This window comes from Bombus fervidus, chromosome 15, assembly GCF_041682495.2.
Source record: "Bombus fervidus isolate BK054 chromosome 15, iyBomFerv1, whole genome shotgun sequence".
Lineage (NCBI taxonomy): Eukaryota > Metazoa > Arthropoda > Insecta > Hymenoptera > Apidae > Bombus > Bombus fervidus.
In genome coordinates, this window is record NC_091531.1 from 1855962 (window position 1) to 1881867 (window position 25906).

At 35.7% G+C, this 25906-nt stretch overlaps 2 protein-coding genes and 1 long non-coding RNA gene across 3 annotated transcripts; all 3 read right to left on the bottom strand.

Moving 5' to 3' along the window:
• Positions 1 to 13853: 13853 nt before the first annotated feature.
• LOC139995162 (protein RRP5 homolog) lies at positions 13854 to 15654 on the bottom strand. Its single transcript, XM_072018400.1, has 3 exons — positions 14362 to 15654; positions 14131 to 14296; positions 13854 to 14053 (listed from the first exon to the last, which is right to left on the bottom strand). Exons 1-3 carry the CDS (start codon positions 15230 to 15232, stop codon positions 13891 to 13893), a joined length of 1200 nt encoding a protein of 399 aa, XP_071874501.1. The 5' UTR covers positions 15233 to 15654; the 3' UTR covers positions 13854 to 13890.
• A 4241-nt stretch (positions 15655 to 19895) lies between these two features.
• Positions 19896 to 20752, bottom strand: LOC139995184 (uncharacterized). Its single transcript, XR_011801898.1, has 3 exons — positions 20667 to 20752; positions 20444 to 20547; positions 19896 to 20354 (listed from the first exon to the last, which is right to left on the bottom strand). It is a non-coding gene; the product is annotated as an uncharacterized lncRNA (long non-coding RNA).
• A 285-nt stretch (positions 20753 to 21037) lies between these two features.
• On the bottom strand, positions 21038 to 24397 carry LOC139994983 (protein RRP5 homolog). The gene is made up of 4 exons (XM_072018082.1): positions 24243 to 24397; positions 24096 to 24158; positions 23465 to 24023; positions 21038 to 23394 (listed from the first exon to the last, which is right to left on the bottom strand). Exons 2-4 carry the CDS (start codon positions 24156 to 24158, stop codon positions 21038 to 21040), a joined length of 2979 nt encoding a protein of 992 aa, XP_071874183.1. The 5' UTR covers positions 24243 to 24397.
• Between the last annotated feature and the right edge of the window lie 1509 nt (positions 24398 to 25906).

The window sequence follows — 25906 nt, forward strand, 5'->3', positions numbered from 1 at the left end:
GTGGCGTGACCCGAGCATATGGAGGGTCGTCTTTCCGAAAGACAAAGAATCGGTCTAAGGAAGTCAGTCTCAATCGAACACTCTAACCGATAAGTCGCATTCGTAATCCTTAACCGATGAGTCTCATTCGACAACTGTAACCGCACAGTCGTATTTGAACAGTCTCATTATAGAATTCACACCGCATACATAAAAAATCGAGTCGAATCTCTGTAAAACATTAACTGCACCTATCACGAAACAATTTGTGACGCTTCTATTATAATTTAATTTATTGTTGAAAATACATGCTATATTGAATAACTATTTCGCGGTGTCGATTTATACGAATCGTAGCGAGAATTTACGCCTCTCGCTGACGCGTTTTCCTCGCGACCGCGTCTCTCCGCGAATGGTCGTAACAAAGTGTAGCTTCGTTCTTGCAATCTGGACAGTAAATGTTAACATGTTTGCTATATTTTACGTAAAGTAAATTGTTGACTTTATATCATTTCCTCTTCCTATTTTCTTGCTTAGGGAACAATAACATTCTTTACCTCGTTTTCTTATGGTTATATCTTTCAAAGATATATTTTTTTGTTCCATGGGAATGATATTAAAGATTTTTGTCAGTTAACAAATCGTCAACTATCTTTTCACGAAATTCCAAGATATCAATTTTTGTATGTAAATTTTGTCGCCAAATTTTGTATGTAAGCATCAGGCGTTTACCAACACTGTGCCGCAAATAAGTCCTATCACCATCTTTCTACACCATTTTATTGTTTTTCTCAAAGAGTTATAATAAGCCTCCTTTGATCGGGAAAATCGACTCCTTTTTTTGCTTCATCGTAGCTCAGTATAACATTTGGCTTTTTGCAAGGTTTTTCTTCTCCTAATAGTGATTTGTAGAGAATATTTGTGAGATTCGCATATAGTTGATATAAGCACAGATCTCTTGTCAGTTCATTTAAAAAATTTCATTCGATTGAATGCTTTATTTATAGAAATTATAAAAACAATTTTGTATTCACCAGATACGAATTTCAACAACTGCACTGTACTAGCAAATAGTATTACACATGCCCTGCTTATCACAAACTAAACAAACAGCAAATCACTGATAACGAAGGTATAAAATGAAGACACGTATAAACTCGCACTGACCCATTATGCAGAATATCAAAATGCGCCCCGGCTTGTTAAAAAATCCTTGAAACCGGAAGAAAGTAGATTGCCTACAAGGTCGATCATTATCATACATTTACTTCTGGCTTAATTTCCGAGTTTCTAAACATTTTTTTGTGGAATAATATCAGGTAGCAGAAGCAATTACTATAGCTAACGCTCATACCGCGCTGGATACACTCGTTCTCGTTAGAATATGTTTCTTCCGCAAAAAGACACAAAAGACAAACACAGAAGAAAACGGAAAAATGTATTGGTGGATACCGAAATCATGAAAAAGAGAGAACCGCAAAACGTCACTAGCGTTCAATCTCTCTTCTTGTAAAATAAATGTAAATATTGTAAATATATATAAATGATATCCCCCACCTTTCCCACTCCTTCCCCACTCTTTCATCAAACCCTCAACCTCAGAAAAACCAAAAAATAAGCTATCGATTTGTACAGTTTTATCACAAAATTTTCAAGACAACAGGGAAAAAGGCAATATCGTATAACAGCACGCTTCTGAGCAGTTTAAATACAATCAATTACTGCAATATAGAAAATGTGTAAATCCTACACCGAATATTGTACGATTACATCGTACCGTCGCGTTAACGATACTTTTGTCAGAACCACTTCTTAACCCAAATTCTGTTTATTGAGAATGTAATAAATGCAATTTGTACTTCTTTGGGCATTAAACGTTATAATTAAAATAACATTTAAGAAAGCACTCGTTCTCGTCCAACCATGAAAGATAAACAGCGCTGGGTACGGATAGTACTTGCATGGTACCGCTTGGGAACTCCGTGTGGTGCTGTCTTTTTATTTTTTTAATCTTTCTTACTTTCTTTAACAATCTATTTTTAATAATCTATAATCTAAGCACCGAAAAAAAGAAATGTTTTAGTAATACGCGACTATTACCATACCTTCTATCATAACAATTTTTACATACATCTACGTTTTTTTAAATATTCTTTTTCTCTACATTAAAAGCAAATAACAAAACCAGTTATTTCAGCCGACGCTCATATCGCGTTGAGTCTACTCGTTCTCGTCCACTTATATACATCCAAATCCGAGAAATACTATACGTACTCACTAAAGGGTCTAGAAAATAACTTCTCCGAGACAGAAATACTCGCAGATCTACAAGCACTACAAGTGCCCTACGTCCAATTTACAAAAGCTTCGCGTTTCTTAACAAAAAGATCGATAGAGAACAATGTATTGCTTCCAATTTACATAGTCCAAGTGTCCCCACAAAGCAATATTAGTAACTTACTAAAGATTAACCGTCTAAATTACTTTAGGGTAAAATGTAAAAAAATCAGAAAAAATAACATAACACAATACCACAATACCACCTGTTAGGGCACACCTCACAAAACAACAACCTTAACTACCGATGCGTAAAATGCATTGAACCGCACGGACCCGGCGAGTGCAAAATAAAAAAAGAAGACACAGTAAACAAAGACAAAATTTAAAAACTACGGACATCCTGCATCGTGTAAAGGATGCTCAAAACTCATGGAACTTCATAAAAAACTTAGCGAAAAAATTAATAAATCAAAAGAACCAAAAAAAAAAAAAAACAATCGAAATGCTCAAATAAGCCCTAAATTCATCCCGGAATTAAAGTTCTCACATAGTGTTACGTCGCGTGAGACAATCCGCACGCCATCCCTCGTTACCTGGCCGGCAAAGGTCCACGTACCGTTATTCATTTATTTGCCTAAGGGTAAAAGCGGGTTTTTCTCATGAACGATGTCACCCACAAGCCACGTTGGTAGGAGACTTCCTCCACCTATTTTCATTCATTAACGTTGGTTATAACCAATAGGCATCGCGGGTCGTTACCTTCACTTTCCTAACGAAAAGCGTAAGCAACGAATCTGCTTTCTTCGTACTTAAAACCCATGCCGAGCTTTCCTCCGTAATAACACGAAAGCGGAAAAGGTGTCAAATCACAATCGCCAAGTCGAAAAGAGTTTCAATCCGTACTCACTCGTAGTTTTAGTCTACATACTCACAATTGTATCAAATATTGAAGTTATTGAATTGTTGGAAATATAATCATATTATAACCTGTTAAAATCAGTGTTATATTCATTGAACCACTCCTATTATCCTAATCGAAATAGGGAATCAATCTATTCGTGGCGTCGATTATTCTAATCGTAACGGGAATTTACGACTCCCGTTGACGCGCTTCCTCGCGAACGCGTCTCTCCGCGAACGATCGAAACAGATGGCTTAGAACAGGAAATAAGCAGAAACCAAGCCCCAGAAAATCAGCTACATCAAACAAATATATTACCCCGTGTAAATAAAAATCCTACCCCAATCGAAACCGTAGCCCAACTAAACATAATAAACGTTATCGAAGGTTTCAAAAAAAGCATACTCAAAGCCTTACATGAACAACAAACACAATTGAACGAACTGAAACAATCATTAAAAACACACGAAGAAAGGATTGACCTATCTTCATCATTATCAATGGTATAGAAGATGACTAACCCAAATCCACCAAATCAACAATTACAGAAAAGAACGAGTCATTTAAACTTAAAACATCTGAAAATAATTTCAATAAATGCCAACTCCCCAATTTCTAACCAAACAAGATATAGTATGCTAACCCTACTAAATAAAGAAACCCCCGATATCGTACTTATCTCAGAAACAAAATTAAACAAAATACACAAAATACATTTCAAAAACTACTCCCTTGTAAGACAAGACGGACCGAACACAACACAAGGTGGAGGGACAGCAATCCTCATAAAAAATCCGCTGAACTTCAAAATAATCCTACGTTACAAAATAACGAGTTTTAAAATCCTAGAAACGACGGTCATAAAAAATAAAGATAAATAATAATAAAAACTTATTTATCAGATTATCCGGAAAGTTCTTTTCGTTTTTTAAATAGGAGGTAAGTAGAAAATATATTTCCTTTTGTGTACCTTTCTTAAATAATGTATGATCCTTTCTCTTCTATCACCTTTTGCCATCTCTCCGGGAGTCTCATAATGCCATTTTTCCAAAATTCTCTTGGCTTACTTTTAAAATATTCTTCGAAGCCGATTTTCACTTAGTTTACTGATTTGAATTTTCTATTGCGAAGAAAATTCTTTAGGGAGAAGAACAAATAATAGTCCGATGGTACAAAGTCTGGAGAGTATGGAGGATGTGGTAAAATGTTCCAATCAAACTTTAGAAGTTTCGTTCGCACCGCTAAAGAAACGTGTGGCCTCGCGTTATCGTGGTGGAATACGACGCCACGTCTGTTCACCCCTTCAAGACGTTTTGTGATAATGGTCTCCTCAAGTTTTTCGAGTTGGGTGCAATATTTTTTGCTGTTGATCGTTTGCTCTTCCGGAAGTAATTCGTAGTAGTGGATACCTTTACAGTCCCACCAAATTGAAAACAGCACCTTCTTCGGGTGAAGTCCAGGTCTTGCTACCGTTGGAGGACACTTATCTCGACTCGACCATGATCGCCTGCGCGCGGCGTTGTCGTAGAGAATCCAACTTCCCTCCCCAGTAATTAACTTTTTTAAAAATGGCTCTCTTTTCTTGCATTGAATTAATAAATCGCATGTCGAGATTCGATTCAGGAGATTGTTCTCCGTCAGTTGATGCGGACCCACACTTCGTAGGGATTAAGGTACCCAAGCTTTTTTAAATGTTCATGAATCGTTGTTCGCGGAATACTTAAAGCATCTGCTATCTCACGAACAAGCCTTGATAAGGTCAGTATCAGTGATGGATGGACGTCCGCTGCGATCTTCATCTTTCAGATAAAAATTTCCGGCTCTAAACCTCCTAAACCAATTCTGAACTGTTTGAACAGTTATAGACCAAATACCATTGTTACGACCGTTCGCGGAGAGACGCGGTCGCGAGGAAAACGCGTCAGCGAGAGGCGTAAATTCTCGCTACGATTCGTATAATCGACGCCGCGAAGTAGTCGTTCCCCGTGTTTCGGTTAGGATAACAGGGGTGATTAATTGAAATTAACACTGTGTTAACAGGTTAATATGATGTATATATTCAACAATGGATTACACAATATTATGAGCGTCACAAGTATTTGACGATGAGTACAGCTTATGCGTTACAGAAAATGTGACCCGATTTGACGATATCTCTCGATGAGATAGTTAGACTTTACAAACGGATTGATTTAAAGATAGAACCGTGGTAGACTTATTGACTGTTCGGACGACGAAAATGGACTCCCCGGTTACAGATTTCGAATGAGACTGATCGGTTAGAGTGTTCGATTGAGACTGATCCGTAAGAGATTTCGATTGAGACTGCCCTCCTTAGACCGATTCTTTGTCTTTCGGGGAGACGACCCCCCATATGCTCGGATCACGCCATCGCACGCGCCGATGATCACGTAGGCCGACTTCTTCGTTAGAAAATAACGGTCCGAGATCGACGGTTCCAGAACTCGTTATTTGGTGATAAATATGCGCTCATCGATACGATGTATATTTTTCGTCGGGCAGATAAGAGGGTATATCTGCGACGCTGGAGGACCGCGAGCGACGGTTGGAAATACGATCTCTGCAGAGCCTCGTGGCGTAACAACCATAAACGTCACAAATCTCCTTTGCAAAGTTTTTAGGCGTACTGTCGTTTTTAAAACAGTGAAACATAACGTGACGAAAATGCATCTTTTGCTTTTCCATCTTTCACAACGCAAGAAACACTCGATACACTTTCTACTAACGTCGAGAACTGTTCTCTTGCCTTAGCAGGATAACAAGTTTTTTTTTTTTTTTTTTTTTTTATTTGTTTTATTAAATTTTTACAATTTGTCCAGAAGGACATTTGGTAAAATGTTATAGCTTAGAGAATAAAAGAAGAAAAAAAAATAAAAAATAAAAAATAAATAAAATATAGCATGTGGATGGTTACCCCCAGCGGGGTTCCATCTTCTAGGTTTCCTATTGCATCTCTATTTCGAGGTCTGCGGGATGCTTCCTCTTCAGTCTTCTTTCTATTTTGGTTTTATTTGTTTCAGCAGCCAGCTGGTTTGGGCGTGCTGCAAGTCTTTCTTTGTACTTTTTTGCGTATCTAGCGATTTCCTCTTTGACTGTTGGAATTTTTAGATCTTTTCGTAGGTCTTCATTTCTGACGTACCATGGAGCGTTAACTATTGTCCTTAAAATTTTTGCTTGCTCTATTTCTATTTTGCTTATGTGACTCATTGCTGCCGTCCCCCATAATGGGACTCCGTATGTCCAGATTGGTTTGATTATTGTTTTGTATATACTTAGTTTATTCATTGTGCTTAATTTAGATTTTCTATTGATTAACCAGAACATCTGCTTCCTTTTTGCACTTATTCTGTTTATTATTGATTTTATATGGTGCTTCCATGTAAGGCGTGTGTCTAAATTTATTCCTAGATATTTGACTTGCTTTGTTTGTGCTATGTGGGCGCCGTTCAGTTGCATATCTGGTGTTTTTCCTTTTCTAAGTGTAAATGTTATGTGGTTGCACTTGCTGGTGTTCACTTTTATTTGTTTGTTTTGCAGCCATTTTTCTATTTTTGTAGTGTGTTCTTGTAGTAGTGCGGCGGCCGTTTCTAGATTTGCATGCCTCACTAGTATGCCGTATCGTCCGCAAACGTCAGTGTTTTACTGTTGACAGTTGTTGGTATATCTGTCGTGTATAGTGTTTATAATATTGGTCCTAAGACACTTCCTTGTGGTACTCCTGCCTTGATGTCCTTAATTTTAGAGTATGCATCATTTATTTTTACTACAAAGGTTCTGTTGTTTAAGTAAGATTTGAGTAGTTTGTAGATTTGTTCTGGAAATTGCTTTTTGATTGTTTGAAGAAGTTTTTCATGGTTAACTTTGTCGAATGCTTTTTCGATATCCATAAAGAGTGCTGTGCAGTATTGTTTTGTTTCAAGCGACTGTAAGATTTCATTGACGAGTCTATGCATTTGTTCTATTGTGGAGTGTTTATTCCTGAATCCAAATTGATGGTTCGGTATTAGTTTTTCTTTTTCTATTGTTGGTTTTAAGCGGTTATATATTATTTTCTCTAATAATTTGGAAAACGCAGGTAGTAATGATATCGGCCTGTAGGATGCAGTTAAATGTGGGTTTTTGTTTGGTTTGGGTAACATCACTATCTGTGCTATTTTCCATAGTGTAGGAAAGTACTGTATTCTTAGAATTGCGTTAAATATTATCGTTGTTAGTCTTATTGCCTTTGGGGGAAGGTTTTTTAAGATTTTCCCATTGATCAAGTCAAATCCTGGTGCTTTACTTGTCTTTGTTGCCTCAATTAAGTTTGTAACTTCTTGCGCTGTTGTGCTGAGTATGGTGCAGCGTTTATCAGTTGTGTCGCTGGCATTTTCCACTTCTTCATTTGTTTGCCATCCAGGGATGCTGTTATTAATTTCATACGGCGAAAATATATTTTGTAGGTGCTTTGAGAATTCTTCTGCCTGTTCTTCGTTTGTTCTGGCCCATGTGTTGTCCATTTTTCTGATTGCTGGGATTGTTTTTACCGTTTTCTTAATTTTGTTAGTGACTTTCCATAGGGAGTAGTCGGTATTCTCATGCGCGGATAGTGATTCGATGAATTTTGAGAATTCGTTATTATGATGTTCCCTTATTTTATTCTTTAGTTCCTTTGCAAGTTTATTTAGGTTTTTCTTGTTTTCTCGTGTTCTCTGTTTTTGCCATTTTGCTTTCGCTTTTCTTTTTTCCCTGATTTTGTCTAGGATGTCCTGCGGAATAATTTTTGATTGCCTGCTATTTGTTTCATAGGTGGTGGTTGCCCACGCTGCTTCCTGTATTATTTCTGTCAAAGTTGCTACTGCCTGCTCAATGTGTTCAGGTGTTTTCAACGGGATATTGCAGTTGATTTTGTTTTCGATCAGCTCTTTGAAAGTTTGCCAGTTGGTGGTTTTATTGCAAAGCGACTCTGACTTGTTATAAAGTAGTGGTTTGCTTGTATATTCTATTATAATTGGTGTATGGTCGGAGTTAAGCTCGAGGCTGGTTGCTATTTTTAATTTGCTTACATTTAGCCCTTTTGTTACTGCAAAATCCAACAGGTCAGGTATTTTATTGGGGTCTGTCGGCCAGTACGTTGGTTTTTCTGTAGATAGTACGTTGAGGTTGCTGCTTCTAATGTATTTTTCCAATGTTCTACCTCTCGGCGTGCTAATTCTCGAACCCCATAATGTGTGCTTTGCATTAAAGTCTCCTGCCGTTATATATATTTGTCGCCTAAGGATTGGAAGTACTCTTCCCATTTTTTAAGTGTCATTTTGTGTCTCGGAGGTACATATACTGCTGACATCTGGAAGTAATTGTCATTGGTTTGTATTGTGACAGTGGTTGCTTGTAGGTGTTCTTGATTTGTTTGACTATGTAGGTGATGCTTGATGTCGTTTTTTATTATTACTGCAGTTCCTCCATGTGCTTTACCTGAGGGATGTTTGGTGTCGTAGATGGTGTAGTACGGTATTTCCATGTAACTTTTTAGAGTGAAATGTGTTTCTGAGACAAGTAGTATATCAATATTATTTTTATACAAAAATATTTTAGTTTCGTGGGCTCGCTGTTGCAAGCCATTGGAGTTCCAGACTGCTATTTTCAAAATGTCCATCTCTATTTTTTACTTAGCAAGTTAGTGAGTAGTTGTAACATGATTGTTGTTTGTTGTGCTTGTTGTCTTAGTATTGTGTTTAGATCACTTACCATTTTTCCTAACATTTCCATACCTTTAATGGATTGTTTGAGCATTTCTTTGATGTCTGTAACGTCTTCGATGTTATTGTTTTCATTCTGATTGATTGCAAGCGTTGGTTTGCTAATGTTTTTAGTTACTTGTGCGTAGCTTCGTTTACCTTGGGGATCTATGTTTCTGCTTATAGCGTTTAGTTCGTGTTGTGCTTTCAATGTTGTTTCGTTATCCGTTATACTTTGTTGTGGTTGATGGTCATTGTGTGATCTGTTGCGAAGTGGAGGAAACAGTTTACGTTGTATTTGTTTCCTTATTTCACATCCTTTGCAGCTGGCTGGGTGGTTTCCGTTACAATTATAGCATTTAACTTCTTCTATTTTTCCTGTGTATGGGCAGTGTATTGTTAGGTGATTTTTTGCACATTTAACACATGCCGGGCTTCTGTTGCAATAATTTTTTGTGTGTCCGTATTGTTGACACCGCATGCATTGTGGTATATCTTTTTTGTAGCGTGGTGGTTCCACTGTTACAATTGTATTTAGTATTTTTTTGATCTCATAGATTTCCTTGTTATTGGTTCTGGGTTCCAGTTCTATTAAGAATAGTGGCAATGGTTGCTTCGTATCGTATCTTGTCATATTGTTTATTGCTCCTGTTTCATGGCCAATTTTTCCTAATTCTTCACTTAATTTTTTTGTATTAGTTTTTGGATGTAAACCTCTTATAACTATTTTATAGCTCCTTTCTGTTTTGAGTTGGTACGTGTGGTATATAGCATTTTTTTCCTTTAGTTCGTTTATCACTTTCCTATAAACTTCTGGGGTGTTTGTTTGAATTTTTACTTGTTCTAATTTTTTTTTGTTTTATTGTGTAGTTATCCTTCCCGACTACATTGTTTAGTAGATCAATAAGCGGGTCTATTATTTGGGCCTCAACAAATATTGGTGGTGGTTTTGATATGTAAGGTGTTTTAGTTGTGGTTTTGCTTGTCGGGTCATTGTCTATTTCTTCCGTTAGTGAGCTGAAGGAGTTTCTTAAAGGTAATTCTTGCAGTCATCGCTGCTTTCCTGTATCTGGGTTTCCTGCAGCATTTGTGCCTGGAATTATTTTACGTTTTTTGCTAGTCTTTGCTAGCTTCCAGTTTTCGTCCTGGTAACTTATTTTGTTGTCGTGTCTGCACTCCTCCTGTCTCCGCTGCTCTTCCATTTCTTCTATTTCCATATCATTTTGGTTGTTATTATTTTGCTGTTGTTGCTGTAAGCCTGGTAAATCTGACGACCCTTTTATGTAATATTTTTCTTCATTGGTTGCAATCTTGATCGTTGATATCTGCTGTTGCATTGTTTGTCACTATCACTATTCGTAGCACTTCCCTGAATCACTTGACTGGAGCACACGTTTGCTTACACACATCTGTTCGCCTCGGTTGCCCGAGCGAGACTGAGGATAACAAGTGACCACACGATTGACGGTAGAATGATCTGGTGGTTTGTTCACTTAAGCGGAACGAGATAAGGTTCCGAGCGGCGAACGCGAAAACAACTTTCTGGACGACCTAATATTTATTGATTTATATTTTTATCTATTTTCATATACACATATGAAAATATCTACAAATTACTTCGTGTTTGCCCACGTCTCCGGACATGTGTATCTTTTTGACTTTAGAAATAAATCTGTTTCTTTCAGAATTGTTCTAGTTCCATGTTCGAAAATGATTAAAATATGGCAACGTAGTGATGAGAAGTTTTCATTCAGAGAAAACAATTTACGATATTCTTGAGAAATTAAGCAGCAACAGACAAAATATTTGCGAAGATACTTCCAAAAGCAAGGATATGATATGGAAAAACTCTGGCTATTCACCAGAAGTGTTTAAAATACATTCAAACCTCTTTTGTACACACATATATATTTATTTATTTATACATTTTCAGATACACATATACAAATCTATTTTAATTGATTTCATCAGATGTTACCTTATACCAATTTATCTGTCCAATTCATATCTTAACGGTCCAGTAATCTAGTTTTCTATTTTATAGTTTTTTATTTTTTATACTCTTATATTTTATATTTTTATTTTTCATAGTTTTATTTTTATAGTTTTTATTTTATTTCACTTCGTAAATTTACTATAATCTGTACGTATTATTTCGCATCCATTTATACTGACTTATAATTATATTCAATTATTCGGACAGCACCGTAAGTCCAAAGAATACATGTTCATGGTCAGTTTATATCTAAACGTCCTACGTTCATTTTAGACATCCCTAGGATATTCGCAAGACTTAAATTCCACAAGTTTTAGAAGCATCCGTATTTTAAGTCTTACGAATGTTCTTGGGATTTCGTTTCGGAGTTTCTAAATTTTGGATATTCTGGAGAAAGAACTAAATATCAAATATTTTAAGAATAACCGTTTCGCAGATTTTACAGATGGTTAAATTGTTGATATCGATAAGACATTCATTGCGAAAAAAAACAAGACGTCCATTTCCGAAAATTTTTGCAATTTCCATAAAGTTTCCGTGTTTAGTTTATACACGTACTAAAAATTCTAGTTGCAAAAAGTACTAAATTGTAATAAATAGTTTAAATTGTAATCGGGAAAGATCGTGGTCCAATATATATCGATGCAAGATGTTCCGAAAATTGTGGTAGAAGCCGAAAAAAATGATTCCCCATGTAAAAATAAATCGAACATATAAAGCGACAATTTTTCAAACAAACACTTGGGAAGTAACAACATTAAGTTGAACGTGTTTCTTCGCACGTATGTATTCTATTCGATGCTAGAAGCCGAACAGGGGTGATCCCCGGTGAAACGGAAACCACAGAATAACAATTTTTTATACTAGTCTGTTATCATGAAAGTTCTGCATACCAAGAAACGTAACTTTCTTTCACTTTTAAAACACATGCTAATTTATTTTTTCGTGTATGACAGAATGATACAAGACATAGTAATCTTGTGTAGTACTAAAAATATATTTATTTCTTCCTTTTTTATGTGTACGATCATAGATTATTAACACGTTGAAAGTCAGGCTAGTTTTACAGGGATTGCCCGTGGCGCCATGATGAATTTTTTATTACGCGATACATATTTCTATTGTCTTCTATTTAATTTTTTACTTAACCCCAAAAGATAATATGATTTCAAATGAAGATTATGCGACCATACATTTTTATCAAATCCCTCCGAACGATGTCGAGTGTTGTCAGATAGAGAGAAAAGTCCTTCGAACAGTTTATCTAATATGATAATAGCATCTTCAGTACATTGTCGTCGAATTGAATTGAATAGTGAAGTTGAAGATGACGGCAATGATGAAAATAATACACAAGAAGAGGGGTATGATACAAATTGGTATATTCCTTTGGGCAGTCAAGCGAATATCAGATTTTCGACTTCACAGGGAATCAATATACATCACTCTAAATTTTTTGATTATACTAAACCGCGTAGTTTTATTTTCTTTTTGTTACGAATCAAATATTTCAAATTATTCCGAATCAAACAAATATATATGCTGCACAAATAATGTCAAAACAGCGATTGAATCATCCCGATAAATGGGTTGAAACAAATCCTAATGAAATCAAACTGTTTTTTGACCTGATTGTATCCTATTGAGTCCCAGGGATCATTAAAAAAGCAAGGTCGAAAAATGCCATTCAGCGCGATGGCTCTTGTCTTCATTTATGTTCCCCGGCGGGAGCTAACGGGATCGCGCTCTTTTGCACGTCGATAAACATATTGCACTTGGTAAAGCAATCGGACGTATTGTTGCTTATCGGCGCTGATAACTGTGTTTCGAGATTATAAAAGGAAGCAAAGCAGAAGGTAAAATAACACTAGTTTAAGTTAAGTTCTGTAATTAATTTATTGTATCTCCAAAAAGGTATAATGAATCAAGAAAGAAAAATAAAAAATTCAAGCGTTTTTAATGTCGAAGGTGGATATATCGTTCCTGTAATGCACAAGTGTCACGTAAACTTGTGACTTAGATTAGAAAAAAAAGAAGGTTGAGCCGTAATCCAATTCTTAACTTTCTTTTATCAAACTTTATCATAATTTATTTTATTACTATTTAATTCGATGATTACAATGGTTTTACAGAGGTCGAATAATATACCGAATTAGAGAAAGGCTAAACAAGAACTAGCCGAGCTTGCTGAAGTCTCTGCTTATATATGTTTTGGTATGGGGATGTTGAGGGGCTCGAAGTAGGTTATGATGATAAGGTAGTGACGTGTGCAAAAGAGTCCCAAGGTCGGGAAGGAAGTCTTATCTCTGATGTAAATTAAGATGTGGTCGATGTCACACAAGAGACAACGTATTTAGAGTACTTCAGATAGTGACAATGATTTTTCACATTAATGTACATTGAGCCCTTTACGAATTGCCAAAGACATTTATATTCAACATGATTCCCTCGAGCAGATCGAAGAATCTGGATCGCCATGTAACTTCTCTAGCAAGAGTAAACTCATCGAATATTTTTTGATTCTGTACTATGGTCAATAATAGTTGGAGAAACTCTTAGGTTGTCCTAAAAGTTTCTTTCGTTTCATAACGTGATAATAAATGAACAACAATTTCTGTTTTATATTATTTTATCAAATTCGGTGTGATCCATTTCGTTCTACTTCTATTATTATGTTCGTTTCTAATTCAATAAACTAATATAAAACAAAAAACAATTTTGCAATCCCCAAAATGAAAAGAAAGTGTAAAGTAAGTTACGAAAACAGTAGCAATGGAAATATTATATTCGATGAAGAAAAAACTTATAATGAAGATATTACAGAGATCATGGAAACATCAGATTTAGAAGGTGAAAACTATAAATATTATAAATAACAACATGAAGTTATTGAATGGGGAAACTTTACATAACTGGACTTTTTTAGGTATTGTGTAATTAAGGTTTTGCTCGCACGATGTAATGAAATACGTGTCAAAATGTTTTATTATTTTTGATCATTTTGTACACTGCTTCTCTACATATTCTACAGCCATTTGTTGAACACGAGTCACGTCTTCCTGAGTACCATGCTGTTCTTCAAAATTGATGAACTTTTTAAAGAGGATCTTCATCTTTCTAGGCGGTAATGTCTGAACAACTGCTCTCTCTAGAACTTTCCTGTAAATACAAATTATTACAAGGTAAATTCTCTATGAAATTAAAATGACAAAATATAGTTGAAAAAATATTTTTACCTTGCTATATCAATATCATTAGATTTCACTAAGGAGTCGATATAACAAGACCATATATCCACCCGTTTTGGATAAGAACTTAGAATTTGTTCAAACAAAGTTTGTGCTCTCTCTTTATCCCCAAATTTGTTCTCCATAATCGCAAACCGAGCCATTAGATTTACATCTGTAAAATTCATATTATATTAGTATTTTATTCTTTATGACATTTTATTTCTGTTATGTACATACGTTCAGATGCTGGCAAAGATTGCAATGCTCTCTGCATAATATGCCTTGATTTGTCCTTCAAACCCATTTTTATCAAAGCTTCTCCACAATTAAACCATGTCTCAGGAATATATTTAAACTTCGCAATCATGGTAGATATTGTTTTCTCCACTTCCATCTGCCTGCCAGCCTTGACATGAACTGTTAACATGTGGCTGTATATTTTTCGTGAGTCGTTAGACCTCACTGCCTCTTGAAAAACATTATTCAATGTTTTAGGGATCCCAAATTCAGACTCTAAATTCAACCACGCATTCCAAACATTTAATATTTCATTCTCCTCTCTAAAGTTAATTGTTTTCACCGCTCTTCTCGCAACTGCTCTTGCTTTCTCTATTTCTGTTGCCTGTAAATGGTATGCCATATACTGTAACCATACTATTGAACTGTCTGGACTAGCTAAAACTAATCTGTCGAACTGATCCACGGAATTTGGTAACTGGTTGTTGGCCAGCGCTTCTTCTCGTTGGCGAATTTCGCCTTCCTTCTGTCTTTCTTGTTCTCGACGTTCAGCGGCACTTAATTTCTTATTTCTCAGTTTTGGTTTTTTCTCTACTTCATCTTCACTATCGCTGGATGACTCTTTATCCTGATCGAGAGATAAATTGGGGTTGCCATCCCAGAAAAATCCACACGGAGATATCCTTGGCTTCTGCTCGTAATCCGTATCTTCCAGTTTTATCTTTTCTTCTCCTGTTTGTTCAACACACATTTTCTTAGAATATTCCTTCTCTAAATCTTTCACTGGTTTCTCTCTGTTTCGTTTTCCTTTGTTTTTCATCTTTTGTATTTTCTGTAATTTTTCAATTTTTATTTTTTCGGTGTGTAGCATATTCTCTCCTTTTTTTGTTCTCACTTTCGACGCTTTACTTTGTTCGACGTAGGACTCGCGATTACACTTGACGATTCGCAATTCTCGGTTACAACTCGACTGATAGACGATGAGTTAAGATAGCGATTGAGCAGAGTGCGCGATATAATCTTATATAACGACTGCTCAAGGAACGTAGAAGAACTGTCTTTCTGTGCCGATGGCCCTGCGGAGGAAAACTGTGATGGGTTTGGCTAAGAGTACGAGAGGATCGGATTCGTTAGGGAAAGTTTCGTTAGGAAAGTGGGGGAAATGGACGTCGCTGTTAATTGGTTGATCTACCAGGTCGGTGAGTGAGGAGGGATGGCAACCGCCGTCGAGAGAAAGTTGCTAGCGGGCAGACGTATATATTAAGTTGTAGAAGTTAATTGTAGGAGCACAATGGATGTTAATAAAGTATTGGCATCTGTTACGATCTGATCTTGATCTTCGGTGTTCGTAACCGATTATGCGTTACTCTATATGTAGAATCTTAGATTTCTCGAATTATATTTAAATCAAAACGGTAGTAGCTGCCACCAGAAATAGTCTTTAGACTATTTCAATTGGTTCGACTCTCGTTCGTTATTTTCGAAACGAGGCGAACGACCGAATGGAATAGATTGAAAACTTGTCGCACCTTTCTAAATCGCGGCACTATTCTGAATATCCCAGAAGATCGTTTAAATACTTTCGCGACAACAGAACGGATTCAAAAACTTGTCGCTCCTTTCTAAAGCGCAACACTATTTTAAGTTTCCAAACTATCGTATTCTTGATAATCTAATTCGTTGATATAACCATAGGAGTAGCTTTGACTACCGTATTAATGCGACTGATAAATAAACTCCACGTTACGGCCTGCCTGCTATGGGCAGGAGTACTAGCGCGAGAAGGATTAGAGTTTCCTTGGAATAAATAAATAATTTCAATGTCTTGTAACTAGTAATTTAGTCGATTTTATTTAGTTATATGTTTATTAACAATATTCTGATCTTAACTCTCTATGTAGTTTACAAAAGGAGGAAAATTATCATTAGCGATGCAGCTCTAGATCGCATTCGGGTATAGGTAAGTTGGATGGTGAAAACTAATTTCTGTTTCTTCCTTGGTTATTCCTAATTCTTCTCCAATATTTTCTTCTTCTCCTCTAATGTCGGCATACGTTTAAATCAACGTTCTGCTCGTTTCCTGCTGTTATAGGCTCTACCTCTATGAAGGAAGAAGAAAGAAAAGATAAGGGACGTACAAACATTGTTTATTATTTGGATACAAGACTATAATATGAAGAATCTCTATTTTGCGTTTCCAAGAGACACAATTTGTGATTATAGTAACAAGTAGATTTACGCGATACAATATGTCACAAGAATTGAAAATGTTGCTAAAATATTACAATCGTGTACAACACGTATCCTATTCTCTCATCTAACTCTGAATTCTCTTTCCTCAATCGTATGAATTTAAATGTATTAAAATCAAGATTTCCATCTTGGATAGTTTCTCAAATCTAAAATAATTCGAAGCTTTCTTATCACGATTTGATCAAAACGGTTTGCCAGCTCTTTCGACATTGTATATATACTATATATTTTCCATTTCTCCCTATCTTTCTCGAAGATATCGTTTCTCTTGTAGCAATGCCATAAATATGCGATTCAATAGATTATAGAGATTCACAATTTAACGTAAAATAACTAGAATCAAGTTTAAACCATAATCATCGTCATTTATTCGTACCATCGTCATTTGTACCTTTAATTCATATAGTTAAAACTAAAAAGTGCCAACTTTTTTGCTGAAAAATTTGCACATTCATGATTTTGATACGAGGCCGATATAATTTTCAAGTTCATTATCATCAATTAACCCTGCTGTGTTCTTTCGATCATTTTTTATCCAGTGGTATTTTTTGATGTTAAAAAATATTTCAAATTCAGGTAAGATATGAAAAGACTGTTATTGGTATGCATGACTGCTCATCTCAATTTTAAGATAAATATTTTCTTAAAATACTATGTTGAAAATGACAACGTGAGTTCGCGCTCGCCATCTATATGCAGATGCGCTAGTTACAATAAATAGTAACTAGAAGATAGTTCTAGATATAATCGATACGTTTAATCGATAGGTTTAAGGAATTCTTTTGTCTTTTTTTTTACTCAGTCCATGTAAGAAAGTGCAATAAAGGTCGTTAAGCTCAGAACGGTGTGATAAACCTCTCCGAAGAATAAACTAATGGCTATTGTGATCCTACCTCTAAATAGAGAAATAACAACATATTATAAATCTCTTTTACTGCTAAAATTAAAACAAAATTGAAGTGTAAAAATTCGAAGATTGCAGCAGGGTTAAACTTCCCTTTAGAATGCCAAAAGTTTATCTACCAATACTACCAATACACCCCCAGTATATGGATTGGTCACCAATTTTTGATGTCTTAAAGTAAGGTTTTCAGCCTGACGCGATGGTGTTTTTTATTATAACCTAACCCCGCGTTCACGAGGTTAGAGAGTAAAAAAACGCGAGAAAGAGACGGTAAACTGGGCGCAGGAGGGAAGAAATGGAGAGTGACAGTAAGTGAGTGAGTGAGTGAGTGAGTGAGTGAGTGGTGAGTGAGTGAGAGAGAGACCGCGAGAATGGGATGCGGTCGGAGGAGAGACAAGGATAGAGTGATAGGACGACAAGATGGAAAAGAAAGAGAAAGAAGACGCGTTCATTTGAACACAGTGCCTTTGACATTTTTTATGTTCCAAAGTTAAAACCTACGGACCCGTATATATATAATCGCATATTTCACAAATACGAGCCATTCTTTATAAAATAGAAAATACTCACGGGCTGTATGCCTCTTACACAAGTAGATATGGGTTTTCACTTGATTAATTCGTCCAAAGTAAATGTGTACACGATTTCACTAGAAAACGTCAGTGTTACGTAGACCAACAGTAGAATTTTAGCTAACGCTCTTACGGAGACTTTACGAAAAGAATAAGGGAAGGAGAGGTGATGCGTCGCGATACCGAAAAGCACGGGCCATAGCACGGAATTATCGGCAACGTCACACACCGTGACGAATACTCGGAATTTACGATTCGATGTGTCTGAAAGTAGTCGCTCGATGCTACGAGACTCGAGACACACGATCGTTTTACAATAGGGTTTTATATCTAGATCACGTCACGATGCTCGCTTTTACTTGAAAAATCTTTGACACGATTTGGTACGAGTGTGAATTCGCCGCCGACCGAGTTTGCTACTCGAGTTATTTACATTTTTTCCCACGCTTCCCTCTCCTAGTTTATTAAACATTTGAGACACTACGAGATTATCACCACTGATTTCGCTAACACAACGTGCAAATAATATAGCGATTACAATATGGCCGATTTCCGCATTGGCAGACGCATTCTGCGCTAACGCACAAGAAAGTACCATCTCGTTTGTCTAGGGTGAAACTTCGAAACGAATGTTGCCACTCACGGCTATAAAAGGATTTTGTTTACCAATCACGTTTATCGCGTCAAATTATTCCAATTTTAAATTGGACTATCGATCGATTCAAACTTGTCTTTAACTATCAATTCATGTAGTTCATATTAAAAAAAAAACTTTAATACTAATTATTGGATGACATATTTATAACTCCCCAGTTTCTAATCGTATTCCAATCGTAACTTGGGCAGATCTGAAGAAATGAATTGTATTGTTCTCGAAACATTGACACAAAATGAAAAAAATAATTAGAACATGTCAATTTATTTTGTTCTTTCACTTTTATTCCATGGCTTCTGAAAGTGTTGGTAGACCTTTTATGATTACCATACGCGTATTATACGAAACATTTTCAAATTTCATTGATGCTGTATTGACATCCAACTATCATAATTATATTTTTAAAATCTTAAACGATTCTGAAAATGAATGCAGAAATTATAAGATATTTAGTACAAGTACATGTACATATATTTTGCAGAGATTATAAAAATATTTAAATAAACAATCATTCATAAAATCAGTAAGTCTCAGTATTCAGTGGGACCATTTTTAATATAACACATTATACGCTTAAAATGACTATATATACTCTATATTAATTTTATACTAAATATAAGTATTTCGTTTACTCCCGGAGAGACGCGATCGCGAGGAAGCACGTCAACGGAAGTCGTAAATTCCCGTTACGATTAGAATAATCGACGCCACGAAATGATCGATCACCTATTTCGGTTAGGATAATAGAGGTGGTTAAATTGAATATGACACTGATATAACAAATTACAAGTTACAGTTTATTATAACAGCTTATGTACAAACTAAATATGAGTTGCTAGAGAGTAATTGTAATTTCTGAGTTCGAGTAGAATAAGGCAAGTTTGAATGGTCGAAAACGAAAGAGCAACTAACTCTCTATAAAAATGATGCTGCGAAGGAAAACTTGTGATGGGTGGATCCACGGACATCAGATGAGCTGATTCATTAAAGACAGGGTTTCGCTATGATAGTGAAGGAAATAGGCTTCGTTGGTAATTGGTTAATTTTCGAGGTTGGTGGGTGAGAAAGGGGCTAACTGTCACTGAGAGAAAGTGGCGAGTGGGAAGCATCATACGTGAGAAAACGAACTTTCCCGAATCTTCCGGTAGTAAACAGTAAACTGTTAGAAAACGAATTACTAAAGAGGTGTTTGTTGGATCTGAAGGGCCTTAGCTGGAAATTGCTAAAATTTATGATGGGTCCTTGAGGCTATTGAGAGTACGCCGTGAGGATGTGCGGACATCTGATTGCCAGCCAGCCGGCGGTATGTGGCCTGGTCTAGGTAGAGAGCCGGCCGAAGTAACAATAAGTTTACATTAAATATCCTGCAACTTTTATATATATTTTCAAATTGGCAATATAAATAGGACAATATTATCATGGTGCTAACAAAATGTTTTATATACAACACACAATATGAATATTAAAGTTTTCTGTGACTTATGTAAATACTTTACCAAGCCACTGTATATATCAATATTAACAGTATGTTTTTGCATCTGTAGCCATAAAATAGAAGTAAATTTTCAAAATATTCTTAGATATTGTGTATTAAGTTGTTGCTGACATCCTGTAAAGTAATGTGTCAAAATATTTTATTATCTTCGTTACCTCGCTTCTCTTCATATTGTATAAATATTTGCTGAACACAAACCAGACCTTTCTGAATACCACACTGCTCTTCAAACTGGATATACATTTTGAACGAGATTCTCATGCTTTTACATAGTGATGTTTAAACAAGTGCTTTCTTCAGGACATTCCTATAAATTCATTTATGAAATAAGCACTCTATGAAATTAAAAATATCAACTTTTTTAAAGTTATTATTATCGCACAACTTGTCTTCTACAGAGTATTTCTTTTCAAATGCAAACCTTACCATGCAAATGGGCATAATATTTTATTCCGAGGAACTTAATGAGATATATCGTTCTATTTTAGAATGAATAGTATAAGACAGATTTACCTACAAAATTCTTGTGCAGTCTGATTTTTTTGCTTCACAGGTTGCAGGCAATTGATCGTAAACCAGCTGGAGAAACCGGCTAAACTGGGGCAATAAGCAATGAGGTAACCCACGTGCGATTACATCACGAATCGCAAATATTATATCCACAGATGAATAGACCGTAGGCTTATCGTACCATCCATATTTCTGTGTCCAAAGTTTATGACTACATTTTACCAATGTCAGAAGCACCACGAAGACCCAACGGTCGAAGAGGTAGGTTGATTTAACTTCCCTTTGTTTTACACATTCGGTACTTCCAGTAACTTTTGAATTTTTATTTTTTTGGCAAGTACCACGTTCTCTTGGTTTTGTTTCTTCCTTTTTAAGTAATTATTATTATTCGATTTCTGTCTCACATCATACTTGTTTTCAAATGCAGATTTTATGATGCAGAGAGGCATAATATTGGATTCTTTGGAATTTAATAAGGCGTAACATTTAACTTTAGAATGAATAGTATAAGGTGTTAGATCTGGCTGTAAATCGTTTATGTGACGACGTACAGGTATCGCAGCTAAAGTTCCTTTACCAATACCTTGTAGGAATATCAAGATAAACCAATTTGTCACCATTAAGATTCTACCACGTAGCAATTTGCCGTCCGGGAATTGTATTTGCTTATTTTGTTTGGCACTTATTTTGTGCATTATTGACGATAACGTGGTCAATTCGACAAGCTCGTGTACGTAATTTATCCATATAATCGTCCCAGAAATTTTGTCCCCTATTTTTTTATTATCAGAGTAATGATTCTTAGACACTATACCTAGCAAGTTATTCTGTAATTGAACAACCAAACCATCAGCCGTAATTTTTTCAATCTTTCCAGTAACTCTCTGCCCTAATTTTACAGATGAAATTGGTCTGTTTTTGTAATATGAATTACTTGAAAGTTCTACTAATTTATTAAAATACAGGATCAATGTATCCAATGCTGCCACCATTCGACTTTTAGGATCAGATAGATCATCGTATATTTTCTTTAGCGACAATGTTAGTCCTAATTGTTGTTCTTTCTTGTTAATAGAAAATATTTTTGCCATTAAAATTTGGTTTGTGTGCAGTAGATTAAAATTACTAACGTTACTATAGGACACATATCCAAATGGCGTACATTCTGAAACTGGTAAAATTAGTCTTATACCATCTGGCTCCATATCTTTGATCGTACAAGGTATACAGTCTCCTATTTTCAGTTTCTCAAAATTCCTGTATCTTCCTTGAGTTACAATAGTCCTAGTTAAAATTAAATTAGGTACTGTAGCAAATACAAGAGCTGAAAGTGTATCACCAGGAACATATTTTGATGCCAGTAGAGCTGCAATCTCCATACAAGGTGACATGTGACCAGCTGGTAAAAATCCTGTACTAACAGTTTGTCCTTCATTTCTACTGATTCTTAAATATAACCCTTGAGTGGATGATTCTATTATTGTGCCTTCTACTTCTTCACCAATATCGAATGCTGCTTTTTCAACTTGTATGTCCTGATTAACCATTTTTACAGTTATCTCTCCCGAATCTGTGTTCACTGTTTGAACTTTTACCAAAATTGTTTGTCCAATCGAACAGTTCCAATTTACGTTAGATGTTTCCGTGTCGAGAGCAGTATGTGAAATCCAACCTTTAACATCCCCGAAGAACTTTACCAATATTCCACGCTTATGTATTTGAATGATAGTTGCGTGGTGTTTCGAGTCAATTTTCGCGTCTTGTATGTTCGCTAAAATGGGCAAGTCACTCGTTATTAAAGACCTTTTCAAAGTGAGATATACTTTTTTCCGGCCTATATGAACGAACAAGACTCTTGCTTCTACTTCTTCGTCGACTTTCAGCTTGTTTAAGGCACTTAAACCTTCGTCAGATATATGATCTGGTGCAATTTGTCCATTAAATTTACCAAGTTGTACATTAACGAAACCATTCACTTTGTCAATATCTGTAATCTTTACATTTACCATGTCGCCAGGTTTAAAATCAGACAATGAAAAGTACTTCTGTTCCAGCAGCGAACGCTGCATGGTACAGAGATAAATTCCATCTAACCAGCTGTATGATAATATTCTGCATTTATGTGTAGTACCAGGTGCAAATTTTTCAATGATTTTATTATATTCAACACCTGTTCTTTTCAAGGAAACGAATCCCCGTATTCCATTCTTAGTTAATTGTAGTACTATTCCACGAGATTCTCTGAATAGAACAGTAGCTCCTTCTACAACATCTCCAGGCTTAATAGTATTGTCTCTAGATTTATCTATCGTCGAGCTAAAGTATGCAAATTTGATGGTCGGCAAAATATATAATAATGTTCCAGTAATTGTCAGACTATTTGAATATTTAGATAAGGGCTCGTCTAAATATATTTGATTTATGAATCCTATATTGTTTTCATTTAATGAAACACATAAGCCATTAGACAACACTTTCTTTATAGAAAGATCAAATTTTGTGCCTGGCATCATGCTGTCCAATGATTTAATTTCTGTTTCACAAATAGTCTTAACAAGCTTCCGTTTCAAAGTTAATGTAATCGTCGATGTATTCTCATTATTTTTAACTTCTTTAACATAGCATAGAAGCTGTTTACCTGGAACTACATAAGACTTCTTAGTAATAATCGTTAGTTTTTTTCATAAATGTATATATTATTTAAATTTACTTACACAAACATTTTTCACTGCCACTTTCCTTAGTAGGAATAAACGCTCTTACGTTTATTAAACCTGTGTCTACCAGATAACCATGATCTTCTATACTACTAATAGTACATACTATTTTTGAGCCAATATCTAAATAAGCAACATCTAAACTTTGATTTATCAGACTGGGCTCAAGAGATATCGCAATTTGCAATATCTCTTGCGATTGTATAGCTTTTACATAACATACGACGTAATCTCCATAGGTATATAACTCAGGAAGGGACTTAAATTCGTTTGTCTCAGAATCCTGTGATTTGACAAAATTTTGCAACAAATTTGTGTAACATTCACTGATATCTGTAATTTGGGCACGACCTACTAAGCCGCCTGGCAAAGATATCAGCAAATCATAGTTTGTCACTTCAGAAATACATCCTAATACCACTAATCCTTCAGATATTGTTGCATATGATAATCGTTCTGCAGTGTTGGGAACAAAATTTGGTTCCTCTTCGTCTTGTTTCTTTGCCCTCTGTTTCTCACGATTCCTTTTACCAATTTTCTCATATTTGCCAAATAACTATTAACGTACAAATATTGAATAAGTAATTTTAAGATATTAAAATATGATGGATATATGTAATAAATTTACCAAATCTGATGCTTTCCTTTCTCGAACTTCTTTTCCACCTCTTAAAAGATTTTTCGACGTCATCTATGAAAAATAATTATGTTACTATTATATACATTATAAAAAGAAAATTTACAAAATCTGTAGAAATGTATAACTATAAAGTACCGAGATAAAGTATGTGGTTGGTGGGTCGTGCTAAATGCTGAAGAAACACTCGAGTATAGTTAACAATATATATTTATTAACAAATACTCTATATGTACACTTTGCGTAAAACTCGCGATTACTATGAGCGGTTCGCGATTACAAGTTGGACTTGGACACGATAGAAGTTATGATGATGATTGCTTAAGATGTGGAGGAACTCGGGTCAACTATTACTGCTAACTACCAACTATCGACTCTGACTGCCGTCTAACGACTGACATTCCGTCACGATGATGCTGCAGAGGAAAACTATGGTGGGATATGTCTAAGGATACGAGATCATCGGATTCGTCGAGAAAAGCCTTCGTTAGGAAAGTGGGGGAAATGGACGTTGAAGAAGGATACTAACCGCCCTCGAGAGAAAGTTGCTAGCGGGAAGTATCATACGTGAGAAAAGCAGATTTCCCGTATTTTTCTGGAGTAGATAATAAATTAAGGAATGTTAAAACTACAACATATTTGATCGGTTTGATGGACCTTGACTACAGAAATCCTAACATTTATGGCGGGTTCTTAAGCTAGTTGAAGGTATGCAATCATCTTGTCCGAGGGATAGAGCCTGCTTTGTATTGCAAGGAACAGAAACCGTTGGAAGGTTTATTGTCGAGTGCCGCTAGTAATTGTTTCACGTAGTTCAAACGTTTCGCAAGTAAAATGATAATGATAAAGTAAATAATATTTCCGATATGATAGACTATGTAAACTTTATTACACAAAATCAGCAGTATAAGCAGTATAATATAGAGAGTATAGAAACGCCAATATACATCGCTGCTCTGACACTAGGGAGGAAAGGAGAAAGAAAAAGCAAGAGAAACGAGATATAAGAAAACGAAGATAACCGAAGTTAAAAGTATGTTTACGTTCTGTCTACAATAGAAGCTATAAGCACGATCAGAGCGGCGATAAAGACTATTAAAAATAACTTTCTTTCGGATAAGATTGGATAATTAAGTAAAAAAGATTTATTTTTCAATAAGAAAAACTGGTAATTATTTACAAAGTGGACGATTTATCTGATTTCAATAACCTTTGATTTTTTTTTTTTTTTTTTTGATACACCCGATTTCTCTCTCACACAATACTTCTTTACAAATGCAGATTTTATGATGCAGAGAGGTATACTATCGGATTCTTTGGAATTTAATAAGACGTAACATTTAACTTCAGTGTCAAGCTTTTCCTCGTTTCCCGTTATACAGGATGCCGAGTTCCCCGAAAGAGAATGTTTTCTTTTGGGGTAGAAAAACGGTTTTCCTTTTCGAAGGCCTTGCGTCGGGGTTTATTCTTTGACGACGTCCTGGCCTCGAACGTCGCAGTCGTCGAAACTTTCTTCGTGGCTATGAGCCGCTATGAGTAGGAATTTCAAGGGAGCACTTGGTCAATAGATCCTGTGTGGTCAATGCACCATCAATGTACAATCGAAGATACTGAGAACAATAGTCAACGCCCCATGGTATGTCAGAGACGAGGATATACGTAAAGACTTAACAATACCAACGGTCAGAGAAGAAATCGGCTTGTACGCAGAAAAATACAAGGAAAGGACGGCAACACATCCAAACCAGCTAGCTGCTGAAGCGAACAAAACTCATAGAAAGAAGACTAAAAAGAAAACACCC

Excerpts from the sequence above, each read along its gene's own strand:
- LOC139995162 (XM_072018400.1), bottom strand. The coding sequence starts at position 15,232 with ATGCTACACACCGAAAAAATAAAAATTGAAAAATTACAGAAAATACAA. Across the intron at positions 14,297-14,361 it reads ATCTTTGCCAGCATCTGAAC|ATGTAAATCTAATGGCTCGG; the intron begins GTATGTACATAA and ends TGAATTTTACAG. Across the intron at positions 14,054-14,130 it reads AATGATATTGATATAGCAAG|GAAAGTTCTAGAGAGAGCAG; the intron begins GTAAAAATATTT and ends TTGTATTTACAG.
- LOC139994983 (XM_072018082.1), bottom strand. The coding sequence starts at position 24,158 with ATGACGTCGAAAAATCTTTTAAGAGGTGGAAAAGAAGTTCGAGAAAGG. Across the intron at positions 24,024-24,095 it reads AAAGGAAAGCATCAGATTTG|TTATTTGGCAAATATGAGAA; the intron begins GTAAATTTATTA and ends GTACGTTAATAG. Across the intron at positions 23,395-23,464 it reads TGGCAGTGAAAAATGTTTGT|TTCCAGGTAAACAGCTTCTA; the intron begins GTAAGTAAATTT and ends AGTCTTATGTAG.